Here is a 22,461-nt window from a genome sequence, read left to right as displayed (position 1 = left end):
TGTAACTGTTGTGGCATTGGCATGTGGCCTTGTAGACACCAGGGGATCCAAGTTTGGGTAGGTAGTATCTCTTGATATTGGGTAGTGTTCCAGTCGGATGTTGAAGGGTTTGAGGGCCTTGTATAATTTGCCTGATGTGGTGGGCTGGTATGGAAAAGCGATCTATTTGGGTTTGGGATTTTGGTTCAGGTTATCTCTGTCTCGTGGGTGTCTGAGCTGGGCTTCTGCTTTTGCACACTACATGGATAGCTGGCGTTTGGTGTAACCGTTGTTTAGTCCTATTTCGGTTACGCATGATATTTCATCATGGAGGTCATCTTCTGTGCAGCTGTGTGTGAAGGCTCTTCTGTAAAAGTTCATCCATACTCCAGCTTTCTGTTTTGGTGGGTGGTTGGATTTGGCATGGATGTACTGGGTGCCCGAACCTGGTTTCCTGTACATGGACGTGATGAATTTGTCTTGGTATCATCGGTTGCTTAGGTCGAGAAAATTGAGGCGACCATTTTCTTCCCTTTCAACGGTGAATTTATGTTAGGATGTATGTTGTTGAGGGCAGTTAGGAGATGGTTCAGGTCTTCTTCCTATTTGTAAATGACTATGGTGTCATCGGCATATCTTCTGGATCTTATATATGCAAACTCAGGTTGAGTGAGTGTTGACTTCTCTGCCACATGCAGTACAATGTTGGACAGAGGCACAGAAAGAGGTTTGCCCATCGCTAGGCCTCCTATCTGGTGGAAGAAACTGTTTTCGAACTGGAAATAGTAGTGGGTGAGGCAGGCTTGTAGGAGGTTGCAGATTTCATCTGTTACGAATGGACACATGCCATTGCTGTGAAGCCATGTTCTGGTAGAGTCAAGTGCAAGGCTGATGGAATGGAGGAGTACATATCAACTACGTCTATGCTGGCTAGCTTACAGTTGTTGGCTTTGACGAAGGTGACAATTTTTTTTTTTTTACCCTTCAAGGCTGTTCTTTAGGCAGTAGGTTAATTTGTCATTGTGAGCGGTGAGTTTCTAGAAGAGCCATTTTGTCAGGTGAACAGTGGGTTGATTGAGGCCGGCCACCATGAATCTTAGTGAGGTTCTCGGTTTATGAGTTTTGGGTATGCCGTATGCACAGGGAAGACTGGAGTGGGTGTTGATTAATTTCTTCCTTTCACTTTGTTAAAGGAGGGCACAGATCTTTATCGCTTGGCGGATGGTTGTATTGTATCTGCTTGTGGGGTCATGTTTCAGCTTTTTGTATCCTTCAGAGTTTAATTTTCCATGCATTTTGTCACCATATTGGCCTTTTCCCATTATGACATATTTATTACCTTTGTCCGATTTTATGCACCAACATTTGTTGTCCTGTAGCCACTTCCGGAATTCCTGTGTTGTGTTCCTTAGTTTACTGTGCACTGTGGGTTTATGTTTGCCAGTAGGTTGGGCATGTTGGTGGAGGATGATGGATGCACATGTAAGACGTACACACTCGGCATCTTGGTTACTTTTCGTTGCAAACGCGGGTTTTTCAGCATAGCAGATTAAGTAGGGAGGGGGTCACTCAGCAGGTTGAATTTGAGGCCGTGTTGGAGGAGGAAGTGGAAATCTGTCTGCACAGTGTGGTTGATTTTGGTGGTTTCAGGTGTGCTGTGGTTTGCTGGTGGGGTGGTGAGGGTCGGGGGTTGAGCACCAAGGGTTTGTTGTTTCTGTGTGAAGATCATTGTTTTCCTGTTCTGTGATGTTCTCAGCATGAAGTCGATGTTTTGCGGCCTTTTTTGCAGCCATCGGGGTTTATTCTTGGTTGTATGTAGTCATGGACGAAAGCACATGTTTTTTGGAGTGATGCTATATCACGATGTTTATCACTGATTACTTATTGCCCTTTTTTCGGCTGGTCTCTTGCATATTTGAAGAAAGTATTCTTCTTTGCTTGGAAAATATCAGGGGCAATCAATGTGATATCACAACACACATGAATTTGTAATAATCATTTGATTATGCCTTGTGCAGTTAATTACAATTTACACCAGGGGTTCCCAAACATTTTCATTTCATGGTGCCCTTAGTGTTTCAAGATGTTTCCGCAGCACCCAAGTCAGAATTTAGGCCTATGTAACGCTTTCAAAGCTCAGTTAGTGTGGTTACATTGCTGGCTGATATCCCAGAAAATTTATTCATCATTCACCAGGAAAGCTTCAATAATTCCTTGAATTTTGTCTTCCTACACTAACCACATGGATTAGAAAATGAATGTGATTTTTCCAATGTTCAGGAGCAATATGTGGTGGTGTGGTATGTTGTATGCCAAAGTTTTAAAATTTCTTCTTGAATGGTTACTGTATGTTAAGGGCATTTCAGTGCATTCTTCGGGTTTAGAATAGTTTATAACAAGAAACATTATTGCAACAGAACCAGCACCAGTCAAGACTGAAAGTCAAAACCGTTTATTTCCATGCCTACAAATGTTCAAAATGTACATCCTGAGTGAGAGGGTAGACATGGACACGATATTTCAGTTCACGCCCCACCCTTTCCAACATGGATCTGTCAAATGCACTCTACATCGTCTTCTGAGGTAGCAGATGAGCGACAATGTGATTTTCACTTACACAAGCAACCTGTTTCACTGTTTACACCATGCATGAATTGAATTAGTACTTAGTGGATTCTTTCCAAATTCCAAATGAAATGCATGTTGCACAGTAGTTGGGGATTTCGTTGCATGGAATTCCAACATGCAAAACTCTTTTTACACAAGTGTAGCAATCATTTTCATGAATGCCCTATACTAGCTCTGCATTGCAGCAGGCATGTGATTGATTTGGTTTATTGTACTATGCTTTTCTGCAATGTAGAAGATGAGGACGAGTGATGATATGATGAAATTGAAGGAAGAACACTCACAAATTACACCCATGCCCAGGCAGGGATATGAACCCAGATGAGTTCCTCTTTTGACTGGTGCTGATTTCATAGTGGTAGTGCAATACTTCTTGTAACAAATTCTCCTAATCCAAAGAACATTATGAAATCCCATGCATTTTGTTGTGAAGTAGAAGATTTTTTTAATTTTTTTTATTAATGTTTCGGAACTGATTTATTTCAGCGAAATTGATTTTCAATTCTTGCATTTCTTGTTCTTGATTTTTCTGCACCTAACTGGGTAATTTTGATTTAAGAATGTGCTTTTCTTTTCAGTGTCTTCGGAAAATAGCAAAGTTCATTGTGGAACAAAATGAACGAATATATGTACCTAGAGGACTACTCATCACAGATCCCTCGGAAAGAGGGTTACGGGTTGTATCCTTTCATTAATTCAAGCTAGCAGGTTGATGAAAAAACTGGTTAACCTCTTAACTGGGTATGACGTAATATTCCGTTCTGGCTCTACTGATTTATAATGGGCATGACGGGATACTACGTTCTCATGTTCTTACTGCTGATATCTGTAGTGTATGACGAGATACTTCGTACAATTACTTTCTTCTTTGTTTCACCAGATGGCTCTGACTTCCAGACTGTTGTAACCGTTAGAGTTAGCGGGAAGCAACGAACATAGCCCGACGTTCAGTTCTATCGCGTATGCAATAATGGCTCAGGCAAATCGGAAGCGACGGCGTGTTTTTCCTGCTGAGGAAATCCGAGATATATTGTAGTTGTAAATCTCGCATATTGTAAAATGTACAAGAAGGACCAATAAAAGAATAAACAATACCTAAATGGTATGCCATGGAGCACAGAAATATTAACTCAAATATTGGTTTACGAAATTCATCAATTTATCAACAAAAATTCCCAGGGCAGATTGGGCTTTCGACGAGGAAATTACCCAGTTAAGAGGTTAAAGGTCAAAGAAATTTTTGTTGCCTCACGGAAGTTTCTTTAAGATGCCTCCAGGCACTTCTTATAAGATATATGATGGTTTTTTGTGTGGGTGGTGAGGAAACTTAGTATCTAGAATTAGAGCAGTATCTAGAATTAGAGCATTAACCATTGTAACCATTACCTCTGACAGAGTAGTTAGTACAGTGTTCTACGATGCCAGGGGTCCCGAAAGTACAGTGTTCTACGATGCCAGGGGTCCCGGGTTCGAATTGAAGCCTGAACATATTGCTCGTTCAGAGTGTCCCTTTATCAGTTTCATATTTTTCACTGTTCCCTTCTTGAGGCATGGCGAGAAAAGTGGGATGAGGTAACAGGGAACAAGCTTCCAGCTGCCAAGCCCCCCACTGGTGCATTATTCCTCGGACTGTCCCTCCCACCGAGATGGTAAAAAAGGTAAAGTGAACTTGCATCATGCTATGAGACATATATTGGGGGATGAGGGGGTACGTTCCCACACATTCTTCGTTCTTGGAAATCTTGGATTTGATGCAATCGTTGCCATACTCCAGCGACCTTTACTCCCAGGTACCCATTTATTTGAGGCTGGGTGAGCCCCAGAGCTGCTTTATGCAGGAGACAATGCTGCAGAACCTTAGATCACCCACCCCGGGAATCAATCCTGGGTCTCCCACCTGGCACTCGGATGCCACACTCACTAGACCACCGCTGCTCCTGCCATCGAGAAGAGGCCAATTGAAATCAACTTTGAACTGCACACAGCTGTCTCGCACGTTGTCATTTGCTTCCCTTTGCTTTGCTGTGTCTGTAATATTTGTCATCCTTCTCAATGTGCTGATTTTAATTTCCTTAGACAGAATTTCAACCTAGCCAGTGATTTTTTATCCATGTTGGAAAATGATGAGTGCTTTAACTAATGTTTTTTCATTCAGGGTGGCTACTCACTGGGAATTCCAGGAATTATGCGTGAATTATTAGGTCCGGAAATTATGCATGTATTATTAGGTCTGGAAATTATGCATGAATTATTAGGTCCAGAAATTATGCATGAATTATTAGGTCCGGAAATTATGCATGAATTATTAGGTCTGGAAATTATGCATGAATTATTAGGTCCAGGAATTATGCATGAATTATTAGGTCCAGAAATTATGCATGAACTATTAGGTCTGGGAATTATGCATGAATTATTAGGTCTGGAAATTATGCATGAATTATTAGGTCCGGGAATTATGCATGAATTATTAGGTCCGGGAATTATGCATGAATTATTAGGTCTGGAAATTATGCATGAATTATTAGGTCCAGGAATTATGCATGAATTATTAGGTCCAGAAAATATGCGTGAATTATTAGGTCTGGGAATTATGCATGAATTATTAGGTCCAGGAATTATGCATGAATTATTAGGTCTGGAAATTATGCATGAATTATTAGGTCCGGGAGTAATACGTGGATTCTGCTTGAATTTTTCTCCATAGACGTTAAAAATTGAAACTTTTATTAATCCGAATCCCACTCAATTTATACATATTTATTAATGCCCTGAGACAAGTTTTCCACAGTTTATCTTATACTTTTATCATGGAAGGAAAAGAAAGCTGCGCAAAAAATAAAACATAATTTTCTCAATATGTTTACTTTGTTTGTGTCCTTTGTACAAGAAAATATCTGACAAGTGGAAGATTATTGTAAGATAAGATATCTTGAAGTTGATTAGGTAAATTTGAAATTCTTATACAATTAACAATTTTTCGTAGATTACTATATCCCGTAACATTTGAGACTTGTGTTTGTAGATGTATTTCGAGTCTGTGTATGTGAAAAATGTATTGTTCAATTGAATTAGAATTTTTGGATACATTGGAATTGCAAACTTTTACATTGTTAATATACTATTTGTGTGTGTGTGTAGCTGGTGAGATCCATTAATACATAAGGTTGAAATAGAGAAAACATCTGCTTGTACCCTTGAATTTTTGGGAACTTCACCTTCAAAACCGGGAATTATATTTGAATTTTATCATGGTCCTAAGAGTGGCCACCCTGTTTTTGTGAGAATGCAAAAAACTCTTTTCCACTTTCTGTGAGGAAGTTTTTTTTTGTGTGTCCTTGCCTTTTTAGTGTTGTGTTTGTCCTGTAACCTTTCTCAAAGAGCTCTTTACACCCCCTTTTAAACTCCCGGGAAGGCTTTCAGATAAGAGCATGTTTCCCCATACACATATTAAAGGGTGCAACATGGCCATATGTGCTGATGCACCCAAAAATTTTAATTCAATCAGTCATCAGTTTCATCATATCATCCTCTTCTTCACAATTAGCCAAAAGTGGTGAAGTAAAATAAACCAAATCGATCAACTTTTATAAGCCAGTCACAGGCCTCCATGCGGAGTGGTAAGCACATCACCGTGGTTCTGGGTTTGAATCCTAGCCATTGCATGGGTGTTTTTGTGAGTGTGTGTTCTTTAATTTCATCACGTCATCACTCATTCCCATCTTTATGATTAGTCAAAAGTGGCAGAAAAGCTAAATAACTAAATAATAATTTGACCGAAAACTATAGGATACTAGCTGAATGTCCAGCGTTGCCCAGGTATTTATTTATCCCAATCTTCTATTAGACAGGAAAATAATGAATTCTAACTATAAAATCGGAATCACGAACCTTCCAACACTCTGTAAACAAATAGTGTCACTTCGAGTAACGTATCACTCCGCGTGAGGTGTTCATGGATGGCGCGGTCATAATATGCTGCTGTTCACTCTCATTTCACCCGAATACATTACATGAAAAGAAAAAGTATTCCTATTTTTTATGACATCCCTACACATTGAAGCATAAGAAATTTTCGAAGTGTGATTAAATACGTGTTCTTGTTGAAGCTTGAAGTACAGGTATGAACATATTTTCGACTTCAAAAAATTCATTTATCTGAAACTGGGTTAACGGGTCCCTCCTCCCCCTTTTCTCTCAGAATGACGGGGCCAAAGTAAAACTAAGAGAGCGAGAGGTGATTAAGTAAATTCAAGCCTTTTCGTTTTATTGCTACGCCTTCCACCAAGCTATTGCCCAACATTGTTGACATGCAGAGAATTGTTTTTCTAATTTGTCCAACAATGTTCTGCCAGGTTTAGCAGAAACTAGACAAAGATAAGCCAAAAGATAAAAAAATAGATTGTTCTCCGTTCATTTCTCTTTCTTGAGCACTGAAAAAAAAAGTGACAATAAGAACTCACATTATTTATGCAAGGGGAAAATATTTACTTACTTTAATCCAATGGGAGATGTTCGATGTCTGTCAGATCTTCATCACAACTATCTTCCGATTCACTTTCCTCGTCATTAACTTGGATAACAAATCTTTCCAAATTTAAATTGTCTGTCAGGTTGTCCACTTCCCACAATTTCTGCTCTTCGGTTTGAATAACATGCCGCACTGCGTCCGCAGTTGCGTGCCGAAATCTGAGACATGGCAATCTCAGTCAGTCTCTTGACCTCGTCCAACTTGAAGGTCTTGTTGCATGCAACGTACCCTTTGACCTGAGCCCATATCATTTCAATGGGATTCAGGTTTCAATGGTAAGGTGGTAGACGCAACATGGTGTGCCCGACTCTCTTCGCCATTTCGTCGACAACGTATTTGTCATAGCTTGGCTTCATACGCGAAACGTGATCCAAAAGTTCCACCTTGAGCACGTCAGCTGGAAGTACAACGCCTTTTTCACTCAGCCAAGCTAATATGTCAGCCTTCTTCCAAGCAGTGGTTGGCAACTTTTCACATTTCACACTGTGATAGGGATCATTATCCAGCACGATAACACTGTTCGGGTCAAGTTTTTACAGAACAGATGAAAACCACTCCTCAAAAACATCACCGTTCATTTCTTCGTTGTAGTCACCTGTAGTCTTGGACACGCCATCCACGAACGCATTTCCACTTCCAACATGAACAATGATAGCCTCTTACCTTTTCCTGACGGTTCCTTCATTCCGGTTGACAGTCCTTCGAGAAAAGCTTTCTTCCTGGAGGTGACAGTGCTATCGTGCCACTCCTTGCTCACAGTGTGCCCTACGTTTACCCACGTCTCATCCAAGTAATAAATGATCTTACCTTGCTTTTGCAGTTCCCTTATGGACCGGAGGTATTTTCGGCACCAAACAACAATATCTTCCCTGTCGATGAGTGCTGTCTGCTGACTTCGCTTCCCATACACGAACCCAACGTCCAACAAGAGGCGATTTAACGTGGATGCGCTAAAATTGGGGAGATACTCATCGTTATTAACATCCGCCAATACCTTCCGCACAGTGGGTAGTTCTTGATTAAAAAAATAGGAAATGCACTTTGCGCCGTATTGCGCTTATTTCAAAATCGGTGTACTTGTTCAAACGAGCAACAACATTGTATTTCTTCCCGGGAGTCACAACTTCACCGGTTGTTTTCCATTCTTTCAACACACCGAAAACAGAAGATGCTGACACACCACCTCCTTCACTGTTTTCTCAGGTAGCCACCGACAGAACGTTGCATAAACGTTCAGAACAATCTGCTGCTTGCCACTTTTCAATGGCTGTGGTTGCCGATGTTTCTGAAAGAAACTCTGAGAAAACAGAGACCTTCCTGCACGCATGGAAGTTGCCATATTCGAAACTGGCACTACTTTCATGCCGCTCACGTGATCAGTTGTAATTTATACAATCACCACGTATTATTATTATAAGCAGAAACCTTTAATGAAAAGCTATTTTAAAATTCAGATTTCGCAATAATTTACACATTTTTCTTGCATTGGCAAGCTTCTTTAAAATGGACTATATGCGGCGGAAGAAATCCGCTATTAGGTTGTAGCCAACCCCAATACCTTCGCACTAAGTCAGTGAGGAAACTGAAGTTGTGTTGCAAATGTCGGCACATGATAATTTGATAAGACTTGTGGGGGTGAGGGAGGGCGAGGGCAGACCGTGAGGGTGAGATGAGGGCAAGATGCAAGAGGGGTATGAACACCTCCTTATATAATATATGATAATTAAAAAAAACAACTGCAAATATGCATTTTATTTTATAATGTAGGGTGCAATAAAATGTGACTGCCTCCTACCGTCTTCTTCCCCCACTTTTCTTTCCAGTGTCAATGCTTGATTGAGTTGCCGTTTTAGTCTCCATCGGTGTTTTTGCTGCTTAACCCAGAATTTTAGATAGAGGTGAAAAGGGCATACGAGTATTTTGGGGGCATAACTTTAGAGACTTAGAAGAAAACTCTGGAGCATGTTGTAATGTGTGACATTGAGGTGTAGATCCCTCACACTGTGACACGCACTTTATGTCATTAGTTACGGAGACAATGAATAAGATTCAAGAACTTAGTTAATCAAATTATATCTATCAGCTTACTTATGTTCAATAGTAATAATAAATCATAACACTTTCAATCCCAAATGAATTTAATCAATAAACAGATGTTTTAAAAACGTCATTTATCTCAATGTGTCATCGCATTCCCTAGCAAAGGTTATTTTTACCATAAGACGACAGAAGAAGAATCATTTAGTACTGAACTGTCACACCCGGTAGGGATAAGATATACATTTTGTTCTTTATTTTTTACATTTAAGACTTTATCTTCCACATTTGGTAATCGTCTCTTCTTACACTCAGCCACCGAGCAGCCAAGATGTATATTTAATTGTTCTTTTTAAGCTACATATTAAATTAACTCCCAACAAGTGATAGGGCCTCCTTAAGTGAAACATTGCTATAATGCGTCCGTTGACAAATAGAACGTCTCTGCACCTTGTAGGCTACATAGATAATTTTATTGTCATAAGTTGGCAACACTTATGATACAGGTGCTTTTGTTTACAGAAGGTCTTTAAGTTCTATGATTCTCACTGTAGTGTAAAAATGAACTTGGAATTGAACAGCATTGGGAGTGTCACTATTCATCTTAGCGACACCGAAAACTATGGATTCCACACTAATATCGGTCGTTTTACATGTCACCCCTTCCCACCCCACCTCCTAGGGGTACCAGGGGTGTTTTGGAGTTGAACGGCATTGGGAGTGTCACTATTCATCTTGGAGACCCCGAAAACCATAGATTCCACACTAATATCGATAGTTTTCAATTATTTTTACGTCACCCCCTCCCCACCCCCATAGGTGCCAGGGGTGTCTTACCCCCACAGTATTTCTTTCCATATTGCAAGTGATACGCGTATCAAGTTTGGTTGAAATCTCTCCAGGCGTTCGAGAGTTATGCCGGAACAAACACACATACATTCATTTTTATACAGGGTGACTGGTAATTAGATGTATTCCCTGAAAGGGGTTAAAGTAGAGACAATTTGCAATAAATTTGACCATATGATACCCTGTCCAAAAATTAGTAGTTTTTGAGATAATCAAATTTCTTTTGTTTTAATAATACTACATTCATCTTCATGTGAATGGAATCAATGAACAAAGCAATTAAAGAACATTACACGTCTTGCTCAAAGTGGGCACCTCCATTACGAATGCAGGCACGCAGGTTTTAACGGACATTTGGTCTTGTAACTCGTGATGTGATGGTGTCCTTGATGTGTTGACCGGCTGTTAAGATCCTCTCCCTGAGTTCTTCTTGCGAGTTTACCGGTGTCTTGTAAACTAAGTCTTTCATGTGGCTCCAAATGTAAAAGTCGCAAGGCGTCAAATTGGGGGATCGAGCCGGCCTCGGCTCAATCCATTTCTTTGGGTAATTTTCATCCAGACACTGTCGCATGCCCAGGCAGAAGTATGGATGGGCGTCATCAACAATCATTTGATCGAGTCATTTTTCCTGCCCAAAATTTTAAATGGCATCACTTATGAACATTTTTTGAGGAAGGGGATGGCAATGTTGTTGGACGATGCGCCTCTAGCTACAAGACGTGACATAATTTATCAGCATGATGACTGCCCAGCTCGAACCCCCGATCGATTTGACGCCTTGTGACTTCTACATTTGGAGCCACATGAAAGAATTATTTTACAAGACACCGGTAAACTCGCAAGAAGAACTCAGGGAGAGGATCTTAACAGCCAGTCAACACATCAAGGACACCATCACATCACGAGTTACAAGACCAAATGTCCTTAAAACCTGCGTGCCTGCATTCGTAACGGAGGTGCCCACTTTGAGCAAGACGTGTAATGTTCTTTAATGGTATTGTTCATTGATTCCATTCACATGAAGATGAATGAAGTATTATTTCTTGTACACAAATGTGAATGCTAGCAACATTTGTACCTTGTTGGATAGCAGATGACACAAGGAAGTAATTAAAGTAATTTGTACGCTTCGTGTCATACCATTTTTGTTATTAATACGTTGCCAAGTAAACTAAGAGTGCATTTTTTTATCATCACTTGTAAGTTTAGACCCACCCGGTACTTACGTGTGATTGTTATTTGGGGAAAAACTTTTTTTCAACGAACCACTTATTTGTTAGCTATCAGAAAATGCTGAAATAAGTTCCATACAATGAGCAGTTTTTTTCTCAATTCATCTTTTTATGTGGAAAATTGTCATTTTTTAAAGAAACAAAAGAAATTCGATTATCTCGAAAACTACTAATTTTTGGATGGTCAAATTTATTGCAAATTGTCTCTACTTTAACCCCTTTCAGGGAATACATCTAATTACCAGTCACCCTGTATATTGTAAGATAATTAATTACCCCAGTAGAAATTCACAATGAAATAAATATTACCAAATTCAAAAAAAATATATATTTAATATTTCTAAAATTAAATCCTTAGAATAAGATCCAGCTAAAAATGGTATTCTATTCTCTAGATGTGAGGGGTACTATGTTTCCAAAATATAATACCTAAGCACCACATTTTTGCAGTCTTTGTGAGAGGGATTGCATAATTCCTGTTGAACTGCAACCAGTTCTATGAGTTTGGAATCATCCTCTTTGCTGAAACTCATTCTTCCAAGAAATAAACACATGTTGTGCAATCGAGTAACACGCCAACCTACTGGAACGCAAGCGATCGCTGCAAGCTGACTGCTCAGCTGAGTTGTTGCAGCAGCCGCATGTGTTCTCTAGCATTCAACACACACACAAAACCACTTCTGGTAAATACCATTTGATGTGTATGTGTGCAGCGACTGCATGCAGTTATTGCATGTGACCATCACACAAACGAAACCTACCTTAAGGTTAATATTTGTTTATTCACATCAGTTTTTGAAATTTGTGGTTGCAAGTAATCAAGGGGTCACGGGTTTGATACCCGGTGGAGGCACACAGTGGTTTGGATCCCACTTTAAACTATAGGTCCAGTCCCGATTAGCCATACTGTGGATAAAGTGGATTTAAAACAACAAATCAATCAAGCAAGCAAATCACAAAATGCTACTAGAATTTTTGGTTTTGTGCTTGTGTAGATTTTTCAAGTTGCCATTTTTTGCAAGTAGACAACAGTTCATAAATTGTACCTTTCCATTTGTAAGAAAAGTGTGTTGATTCACTTCGTTGTTTTGCTGCAGTCATCAATGCCCCTTTGAAAACCATTTGAATCAAATGAGCACTACTTGCAGGAATCACTTGGGCTTCATCGGAGGGTTTGCATATGTTGCAAAAATTTCAGCATCCAACAAGTAGCAAAATTACGGTGGTGTGGGGTGTAAGGGCACTTTTCAATATTTGAATTTGTGCATAAAGCAAATGAAAAAGAAAAAATCTTCCTACATTTTTTAACACACTTAATGGGAGCTCCCCGATGGTGCAGTGGTAGCATCCTCACCTTGTAATTAAGGGGTCCCAGGTTCGGTACCCGATGGAGGCACATAGTGGTTCGGATCTCACTTTAAACTGTAGGTCCAGTCCCGATTAGACTTACTGTGCATAAAGTGAACTTAAAACACCAAATCAATTGTATCCTTGATGGTACAGTTTATTCTTGAACTATGTTTATAAACTAAAATCTATAGCCTGACAAGTTAAGTCCCGATATGCGCAGATCGCTACGGAGCACTTCCTATTACGTCATCATCCCCACCACTCTTCTACGTACTGGTCTGGACTTGAAACTACGAGTGGTGCCATCTCAGCAAAATTAAGCTAAAACAAATATGACAAATTATTTTTACTGTGTATATTGTCGGTGCTGGCTCATATCAGTTTATCAGTGGTTCATTTGATTTAATCCGGTCTTTGAAAATGTGTGTGGTGCGCAGATCGTAAACTGTAGTATTATGCACGCATGTTAAGGTTTGTAACCTCAACACCGCAAGGTAGAAGAGGATCGACTAAGTAAGTAAGTAAGTTAAGGTTTGTAATGAAGAGAAACTTCTGGGCGAATGACTTCATTTTTTGAATGCAACATCGAGCAGTGGCCTGTTTTTTTTTATTTTTTTAAGCCATGTGGGTTGGGGTTCTTTTGTTTACCGTACAACAATCACTATGAGAAGGCAATCTGATAACATGCTTGCCTGTGTTCTTTTTTAAAGCAGTGAAATGTTCTTGCTCTTTACTCTTGGCTGCATATTTTTGAAATGGAAAAATCAAATCATGCTGGGTCCATCGAAATCCACAATCTGCTCTGGAAAGCCCCTTAGAGGACAGGCCAGATAAATTGTTTACAATGTTGCAACATATTTGCAAAATCAGAAGGAGTTTACATAAACGTAAGTATAATATTGTCGAGTCCACAAGTGCCGTCAAAGGAGTATCTAAACGGATGGTTTCTCAAGTTTTAAAAGAATTGGATTGCATTGCTTTGTTGTTTTAAGTCCACTTTATGCACAGTATAGCTAATCGGGACTGGAACTACAGTTTAAAGTGGGATCCGAACCACTATGTACCTCCACCGGGAATCGAACCCGGGTCTCCTTTGTTACAAGGCGACTATGGTACCACTGCGACATCAGGGAGGCCAAGTTTTAAAAGAAGGAAAAGAATCATTGGTGAAAGGTGAGCTGAATTTCTGTACTCCGACAGGTAGAAAACAGCCCAGGAAAAAGCGAATACAAATTTTGTTGAAAATCCTTGGATTATTCCGCTCCCTCCAGGTTGCAACACTGCGAACCAACATCGCTGCAGAGAATGGAGAGGGGAGATGTTGTGCGAGATGCGCAACAGCTATTTGCAGCATCTTGTTTTTAAATTTGTCAAGTTATAGTATCAAACTCCTTTACATTTGTATTTGGCCTAAAATATTTGTATTCTGGCTTTCAAGTGTATCACGTATAACTTGACTTAATGACCACTTAACTTGATCATGGTACAAGATATGGTGTATTTTGGCCACCTAGTGTAGTGGTTTTCAACCGTTGTGAGACCACAGCATTGTAAATTCATTTTATAAAAGTCAATGCCCTGCTCAAGACATTCTAATTTCTATTTTTTTTAACTTTATACATCAATTGGCACCCTTGAAAAATAATTGAATATGATATATGTCTAGGCTTGTTGACAAATATAACATTTCAGTTAAAGTACTTGGCAACCATTTGATTTAATGAACTCTCGTGGCCTGGTGTATATATATATTCATGGCAGGGCCCAGTACCGGGCCATGGTTTGCCAGTTGAGAGACACTGCCTTAGTGCATTATGACCCCGAAGTTGAGAAGTTGAAGTAGATTCGCCACAATTGGAATTTTTTTTAAATCTGGCTTTCTGGCAGTAAAATTTTGTTTCTTTAGCCCACTTAAAGCTCATACACGTCATGTTGGACCTACAGCTTAAAATGGGACTTGAACCACTGTGCTTTCATTGGGCATTGAACCTGGAATCCCTTGATTACAAGGTGACAGACAACATTACTATATGCCATTGGCAGATTTGTACCCAGGAGAGGGGCCACCCCCCCTCCTCGAGCTATGAAATATTTAAATGTGAACCTATGAAAAGCCACAAAAATAACATCGACGATTTTTCAAGTTTTTTTTTTTTTTTTTAATTATTTTGTCCTCCAAAATTTCAGTTTTTTTAAAAAAAGAAGCTGGCTTTTTATTAAAAAATAAATGCCCATTCTTTTTTGCAACTCTACTCAAATATAACCAGAATCAAATCAAACTATACTGATACGATGCCTCAAGGCTCATGTAGCACTCAAAAGATGTATCTCCAAACATTACCATTCACAATATGTACCAAAAGTTTAAAAATAAATTAAATGTGACATGTATGTCATATCCTGGTGTTAGCAACCTCACCTAAGTGTGACGCATTCTAGTATTTAAGAGTTAAAGCATTTTGTGTGTTTTGTATTGTGTAGCATTAATATAAAAAGTATAAGGTACAAATGTTATGCAAATAAAGCCAAAAATTGAATAAAAAGCAATAATGTGAGGATAATAATAATAATTAGAAGAGATTTTCTTGGGATATCAACCAGGTTTATTTCCGGAGAGGCTTCTGAGCTTTTGAGAGCTAACGTCACTCATCTTCGGGGATTGAGTGAGGAATTTTTCCACTCGCTTCCTATCTGCAAATCGCTTGGTTGACATCCCGAGAAATCCCCTTCCTCATTCGCCACCAGGGAAGCTTCAAGAATAATAATAATAATTAGTTGTTCACTTTCTTTTAGTGCATTAATGACTGACAAAAATTAATATAATTTTACCATAAAGTCCCTTAACCATTCTCCAGATTGAAATTTCTATACTAAATGAACCTGCGGCTACATGATCATGACTCTCTCTCTCTGTGTCAACCGAGGAGTTCTTCATGTAATGTTGTGTGATGGTGATAGAAAGTTGTCTCGCGTGTGTGTTCCTGTCTCCTATATCTCAGTATTTTTTTTTTCTCGTGCAATAGAACCTGGATGCTGTTATCAGTTGTGTGGTTGAAGATGTCTTAATATGGTATCACCATGAAATGGTTGCATTTTGCTAATGGTGCATAATAGAAATTTATCAAGGACTTATTTTTGTAATGATTGTTTCCCTTACTTTAATGAATGAAATATTTGTTCACTGTAAAAACAGTACATTTATGTTTTGTTATTATTGCACAAACATGACACAAATACTAGTGGTGTTGTGTGTCATAGACATCTTTGTATCTTCAGACTGCAGCTTCCATATAGTTATATAGAAGAGGTATATAAGATTAAGATAAACATGTATGTCTCATATTTGACAGATTTTCATATTCTTGCCTTACGTAATCTTTGTGTTATTGACATTAATGTAAATTCAGTTACCTGTTCCTTAGTCCCATTTTGTAAGACATGAAGATACAAAGAAGCTGTTCATATAACTTCATCAGAATTATGTTCGGTTTGTGGTTTAGTAATGAGAATAAGAATAATAATGTCGATAATGAAATAATTTCCCAGCACAAGGTTGATGAATAATTTGTTCTTTTCATATCACTGAATAAGTTTGATGTGCAGTGTTGGGGAAATACAACACAAAAAATATAGTTGCGGGTTTGAAAAATATGACATACAGTTTAATATGCAATTTATATCTGATATATTTTGTGCACATGCATACCTATCATTAAAAAGGGTTAAATCACAGACAACACAATAAAGGAAGAATACTAAAGTATAGAACAACCCAGACATCATGTTTTTCATTATATTTTAGTATTTTTTTAATATTTTATGTTGCTGTTTGTGACTTTTACCTTTTATATTACTTCAAGAGGTAACAATATTCAGTTCTTGGCACAGGGTGTGGACTGGCATTTTGCCTTCAACAGATTTTGTACTTATAAAAATTCTGTACATTAAGCTGTGTAAAGTAAGAATTTGCATTTCAAACCGAAAGAAACGATGAATTTGTCCATGAATGATGTTACTTACCGTCCCCCACCCATCTTCTGCTTTCGGTGTTCATAACGTACTGGGATCAACATGCAGACCTTTCATTTGAGTTCTTGCCAAGCTCCTTGCCTTTTTTATCATAGGAGAGGAATGAAAGTATGTATATTGTATGTACAAAATACATGCATGTTAAGAACTATGACACTTCCTTTAGTGATTGATTGGTGTGTAAACGATATAGTAGTAAGACATAATTTCTGTAAACTGTATGTTTGTGTGTAAGTTTGTATATTTTCTTATGACCAAAAGAATGAATCTATATATCCATACATGTATACTGTTAATATTATTGACATAGTCATTTAATAGTGCTATATATTTTGACAGAAATATGTTAATTTGTTCCAATTATATCAACAATTGTAATTATTGTATTGCATAATATTTATGACAAAATTATGAGTTGTTTTTTAATGAAATTATGTACACATTGGCATATCTTTACTCACCTTATGAAGGGAATATATGTGTAATAACTTGCAACTAACCAAAACTATATGAATGGGTGTAAATTAGAAGCATTAACATTTGATCAAATACTTTACTTATACTTCAGGAGACTGTATGCTGATCGTAATTATATTTTATTTCACTTTGTATAAATCAGTGTTGTTATTTTTAAATGGTCTTTCGCTAGTTTAATTTGTGAAGACATAGAAGTAGAAATGTGAACACAAATGTGACTAAGCATTTGTTCTTGCAAACAAAAACAGATTTTTAGGGTTTGGCGAGCAGCGGCAGCTTGTGACTTTTTGAAGATGCATGCTGCAGGTGACGACGTTCTTCCTTGCATTTACAATAACCCCGCCCCCCTACAAACATGTACACACTCTTTCTCTCTCTTGCAACCACTAGCATATGCAGATTTTTTGTTCAGAGGAGGCTGGAATTGTAAAAGTGGGTATCATGCACATAGGTGCTTTCTAGGAAGCGGTGGGATAAACTATAAAATATCTTGCAATTACTGTTCTTTACCTTACCGTCTTTGTAAAGGTTGTTCAAACACAATCATGGTAATCGAAGATAAGGTGACTTTGCATTTACCACTTTTTTACTACGTACTTTCATTTCAAAATTTTGATTTTCACAAAATTTCAGGATAGGATGTAGCCCCATGAGCTCCCTCCTGCATACTCAGTGCTTGGAATAACAAAACAGCCAATCCTTAACAGTAACAATGACTGACTGCTTCACATATGATGCGAAAAATTTTTAGGTCTGAATCTGAAGCCCATTTGAGTAATGCACATGTGTTTCCTCCAAATCACTCAAGTGTTGGAAAATCCTTAAGGAATTGATTTTTAACATTAAAAAGGGGTTACTTAGATCAAATATAAAATTTAAATACCCAAACCCATTTTTCATAGCAGAAAACCCCTTTTGGGGCTACCAAAATAGATTAAAAAAGATGTTACTCTGACAGAGACAATAAGATTGATTCAAAGCTCCTTTTTATCCTGAGATGACAACTTAGCAGACGATCTTCCCAAGCCAAGACCCTACATTACCCATAAGAACCAAGGGGCAAGATGAGCGTGTATTCATGCACAGGGTGGCGAAAACGTGCGATCGCTTGGTATTTCATTACCTTAAGAGCATACAGAAAATATCTAGCACACTGGAAATTTTTTAGCTTCTTAACTTTATAAGTTATATTTCACTTCAGTGTTTCTTCTATGTTTCTTTCTTTTCAATGTGTTATAGCACATATTAAGCAACCACCACTGGATGGGAGATAAGGTTGCATTGACCCATAAAAACAGTAATTTATCCAAGCAGCGTATATCCTAAAAATATTTCACTTCCAGATTCCAGCACTATACTTTGCAAGTTACCTAAATACACAACAAAGACTGTAGATCAGCCAGGGGCAACCTAAGATCCACTTTAGACAGAAGCATTTCCATAAACATTTTTGCTACCATAATTGCTTCCATAAATCTTGGAGCATTTTTTATAGCAGACAATAATTTATATTGAAGCATTCCCTGTTAACATTCCAGTTAGTGTTTGCAATTGCGATGCCAAGCTTGCAGAGAACCGCAAAATAATATATACAGGGTGGGCACAAAGTCTCTTTCCCCAAAATAAGGATATTTCTTCATTTATTGGGGAAAGCAACTTTGTGCCCACGTGGTATATAGTATGAATGTTAGATAACATACAGGATGTCGCAAAACAACTTCAACAACGCTTCTTTATAAACTTTACCTCAAAAGCACTTAGTTTCTGTGCTATAAGCACTTAAAATCTACTCCGTATGTATGCAACCCAACACAGCAAATCACCACTCTGACATAACTTCCAGGGGCACTTGGCAGGGTTGTCACTAGCATTACTTGGCTGTCTTACCTGAGCAAAATACCAAAGAATAATGATACTTGCGATGTTGTAAGAGTATTTACAGTATTTACAAACTGACCAAGACAAAGGATTTCCAATAAATGAGGACTGAAATTCAAGTGTGTTAATTCTATGAAGTCTCCATCGTGTTTCGACTGTCATGCGATATCAGCATTCACAAGAGAGACATGCGACAAATGTTGCATGTTTGGTGAAATTGAGGAAAGAACAAATGCTAACATAATGTGCTTACTGCCTCGTTTCTAACATGCAGACAGTAACAAATTACTTGGAAATTATACCTTGACATGTAGCGTAATTTCTAATAGAGTCCGTCCCATAATACGGGAGCAAGCCTCTTACTGAAGACAAAATAATGTTAAGGGTTCTTGCAATAAAATAAAAAAAGGTCGTTCAAAGACAAATCAGTTCAGAATAAAATTAATGAAGGGATCAAATACTTATTAAGGGTCAGCTTCCATGGCGGAGTGGTTCCCAACAGCGTGTTACAACACCAGGGACAGGTTTCAAATCCTGGCCTGTGCATGCATGTTCTGTGTGAGTTACTTCATCATCCTCATCTCCGCGATTAGCCAAAAGTAGCAAAAATTTGAAGTAAAATAAACCAAATCTATCAATCAATTCTTATTACAAAGTAAAACCAAGTTATCCATACTTATGTCAAGCGCCGAGCTGTATAGAGGCGCTGCTTGGATTGCACCATGAGATAACAAAAGACAACATAAAACTTTGCAAAGGAATATTCTCGAGCTGCCTCAGTGACCAATTAAGTTTAGAGACAGGAACACAGTCTCGATACCAAAGTAAAGTAAAGTAAAGTGTTCCCCTGTGCATAGCACCACGCCATGAAGGCGTATAGGGGGTGTGGGGCGTTACCCCCACACTCCCTATGCGCCTTCATGGTGAGGTGCTAATCACAGGGGAGCAGTTTACACACACACTCTTAATAAGGAGTTGATCCCTACATTGATTTTATTCTGAATTAATTTGTCTATGAACGACCTTTCTTTATTTTATTGCATGTTAGAAATGAGGCGGCGAGCACATTATGTTAGCATTTGTTCTTTTCTCAATTTCATGAAACATGCAACATTTGTCGCATGTCTCTCTTGTGAATGCTGATATCGCATGACAGTCGAAACACAATGGAGACTTCATAGAATGATCACTCTTGAATTTCAGTCTTCTTACAACATTGCAAGTATCATTTTTCTTTTGTACTTTGCTCAGGTAAGACAGCCAAGTAACGCTAGTGGCAACCCTGCCACGTGCCCCTGGAAGTTATGTCAGAGCAGTGTTGGGTTGTATACATACAAGATAGATTTTAAGCGCTTGTAGTGCAAGATAGATTTTAAGCGCTTATAGTGCAGAATCTAAGTGCTTTCGAGGTAAAGTTTATAAGGAAAACTTACTTCTTTTTATGATATCTACCATCAGCAAAGCGTGAAATGAGCCAGTGCCTGGTGTTTTCAAATGAAACAACTAATTTATCCTTCCATATGTCTGCTGTATACTTTATAAAGCAGCATCGTTGATTTGTACCTAATGCCTTTTTATAAGAAACGTTTTTCCTCTTGGTTGAATAGTTATCGGCTTTTAAAAATTTCAAGTGTACATCTTACTTGGCTGCCATTACATCTGCACTAGAGTACTGCATTGGACCACTTTCGCTCGAAAATACTCGATCGAATCTCCCATGCTCGAGCGTGATTCGCTCGAATATATAGAATATCAAATATCATTTCAATGGGACAATAATCGTACAAATATATGTGTAAAAATTCGTGCTGGTAGTTTCAGCCCATAATCATGTATTCATTTGCATATATTGCTATGTATTGGTAAGATAGACTAAATTACATTTTAACATAGAAATGATGAATATGTTCATTTCAGTTTCAATTTCACTGCATCTTTCAATTCACGATCCATATTTGAAGGCCCACTACCAAAGACAAATTACGGTTACACCGGACACCGGAACTGCTGGGATTCGAGTGTATACCGATTGAATGTTCAAACGTTATTTGGAGCGAAGAAACTCTCCATTCCGTAAGCCATCTAGCGTCATCCGTGTGAACAATTAGATGATCGAGCAAAAAGGCCTTTGACCTAGCGGTTGATTGGTGATGCTATGAAAAATACTATGGAAATAGGATTGATTCTGTCCTTGAGAAATGCCATGAAATATGCCATGGCATCTGAAGTGCCATAAGTTTTTTCACTTTACATGGTAACACTTTGGTCATGGCGAATATGTTAAGGTAAATGCTTTCGTCTAAAGCAACCTTAGAAACAATTACGTCGTGCATGATGATGCATTAAAAAGGCCACCCAACGGATTATTTAAAGTCAAATCTCGGAAACTACTGAACGGATTTTCATAGTAGAGATCTCACTTTGAAGCACAATGCTTTTACCTGAAAGAAAATTTATTAACATTTTGCCGCACTACAATACTTTTTTAATAATATTTGATTTATGAGATATTTTTCCACATTCCTTGTAATATCCTTTCGCATCCGCTTTGTAAAATTTTATATTTTTTTTCTTCAGCTTCACACATATACAACTAGAAAGTTCGTGGCTAAACAAAAACGAAAGTTATTGCTGTTGAATACCACTTGCAGCAAACCAATTACATTGTGGGAGTAATGAATTCTGTGCCAAAGTGATAACGTGTAGTCTCTCATCGTGCCAACAGGAAGTTGCAATAATTCACCAAGTGAACATTTTAATGAACATGCTGAATATGAACCCCTTCCATCATACTTACAGTTGGAAAACTATCACTCTTATCGATTCCAATGCTAAATATAACAAAAACTGTAGAATGCAACATATTAAAGACATGTGAAGCTAAGTTGGGTTTTAAAAGGTCAAAATACAAGGTAAAAGACCACACTCTTATTTGACCTATTTCAACCTTTTTAATCCCACTTTCCTTCACTTGTTTTTAAACTTTGAGTGTCCTTGTCCTAACTCCTAAAGAAGCCACATGTGGCAAAAGCTTGAGTAAATTAAAAAGTAAGTACATGCCAAAACTGGACTGTAGCCATTTAGAAAAATGATGGCATGTGGTGGAAATTATGCCTTATTATAATAGAGATCAAGAAACTCCTCCTGTACCTCTATATTTAGGACTGAATCTTCACAACTGCACAGAAGGAAATAAACCTTATTGACAAAATGCATTGGCAAATCAAAAAGTCTTTACGCCTAATTTTTTTCTGGCTTATTATAAGTGTTATTACAAAAGCGAGATATACGAGCGATGCAGTAGGCTTTTCTTGGAATGGCCCTATTGTAACTTCAGATTCCTTCCACGGCACGGCGCTGTTATCAGTTGGCAAAGATGGCCGGAGTGCTCAGGAAGTCCACGCCATATGAGCAGCGAAGTGTTTTTCATTTTTTATGCTGCAAAGGTCAAACAGCCACAGATATCCACAGGGA

At 38.3% G+C, this 22,461-nt stretch overlaps 1 protein-coding gene across 1 annotated transcript in view; it reads left to right on the top strand.

Moving 5' to 3' along the window:
• The window catches only part of LOC146002804 (golgin subfamily A member 7), a 40,846-nt gene extending 23,605 nt beyond the window's left edge, over positions 1 to 17,241 (top strand). The window contains exons 4-5 of the mRNA XM_083140757.1: positions 3,186 to 3,287; positions 15,459 to 17,241. Of these exons, the coding sequence (XP_082996883.1) occupies positions 3,186 to 3,287; positions 15,459 to 15,497 (141 nt within the window). The 3' untranslated portion in view covers positions 15,498 to 17,241. The remainder of the gene's footprint in view (positions 1 to 3,185; positions 3,288 to 15,458) is intronic.
• The last annotated feature ends 5,220 nt before the right edge of the window (positions 17,242 to 22,461 follow it).

Source organism: Lepisma saccharinum, chromosome 19, assembly GCF_977018435.1.
Source record: "Lepisma saccharinum chromosome 19, izLepSacc3.1, whole genome shotgun sequence".
Classification (NCBI taxonomy): Eukaryota; Metazoa; Arthropoda; class Insecta; order Zygentoma; family Lepismatidae; genus Lepisma; species Lepisma saccharinum.
Note: the sequence above shows the minus strand (reverse complement) of the source record. Positions and strands in the feature narration are given on the sequence as shown.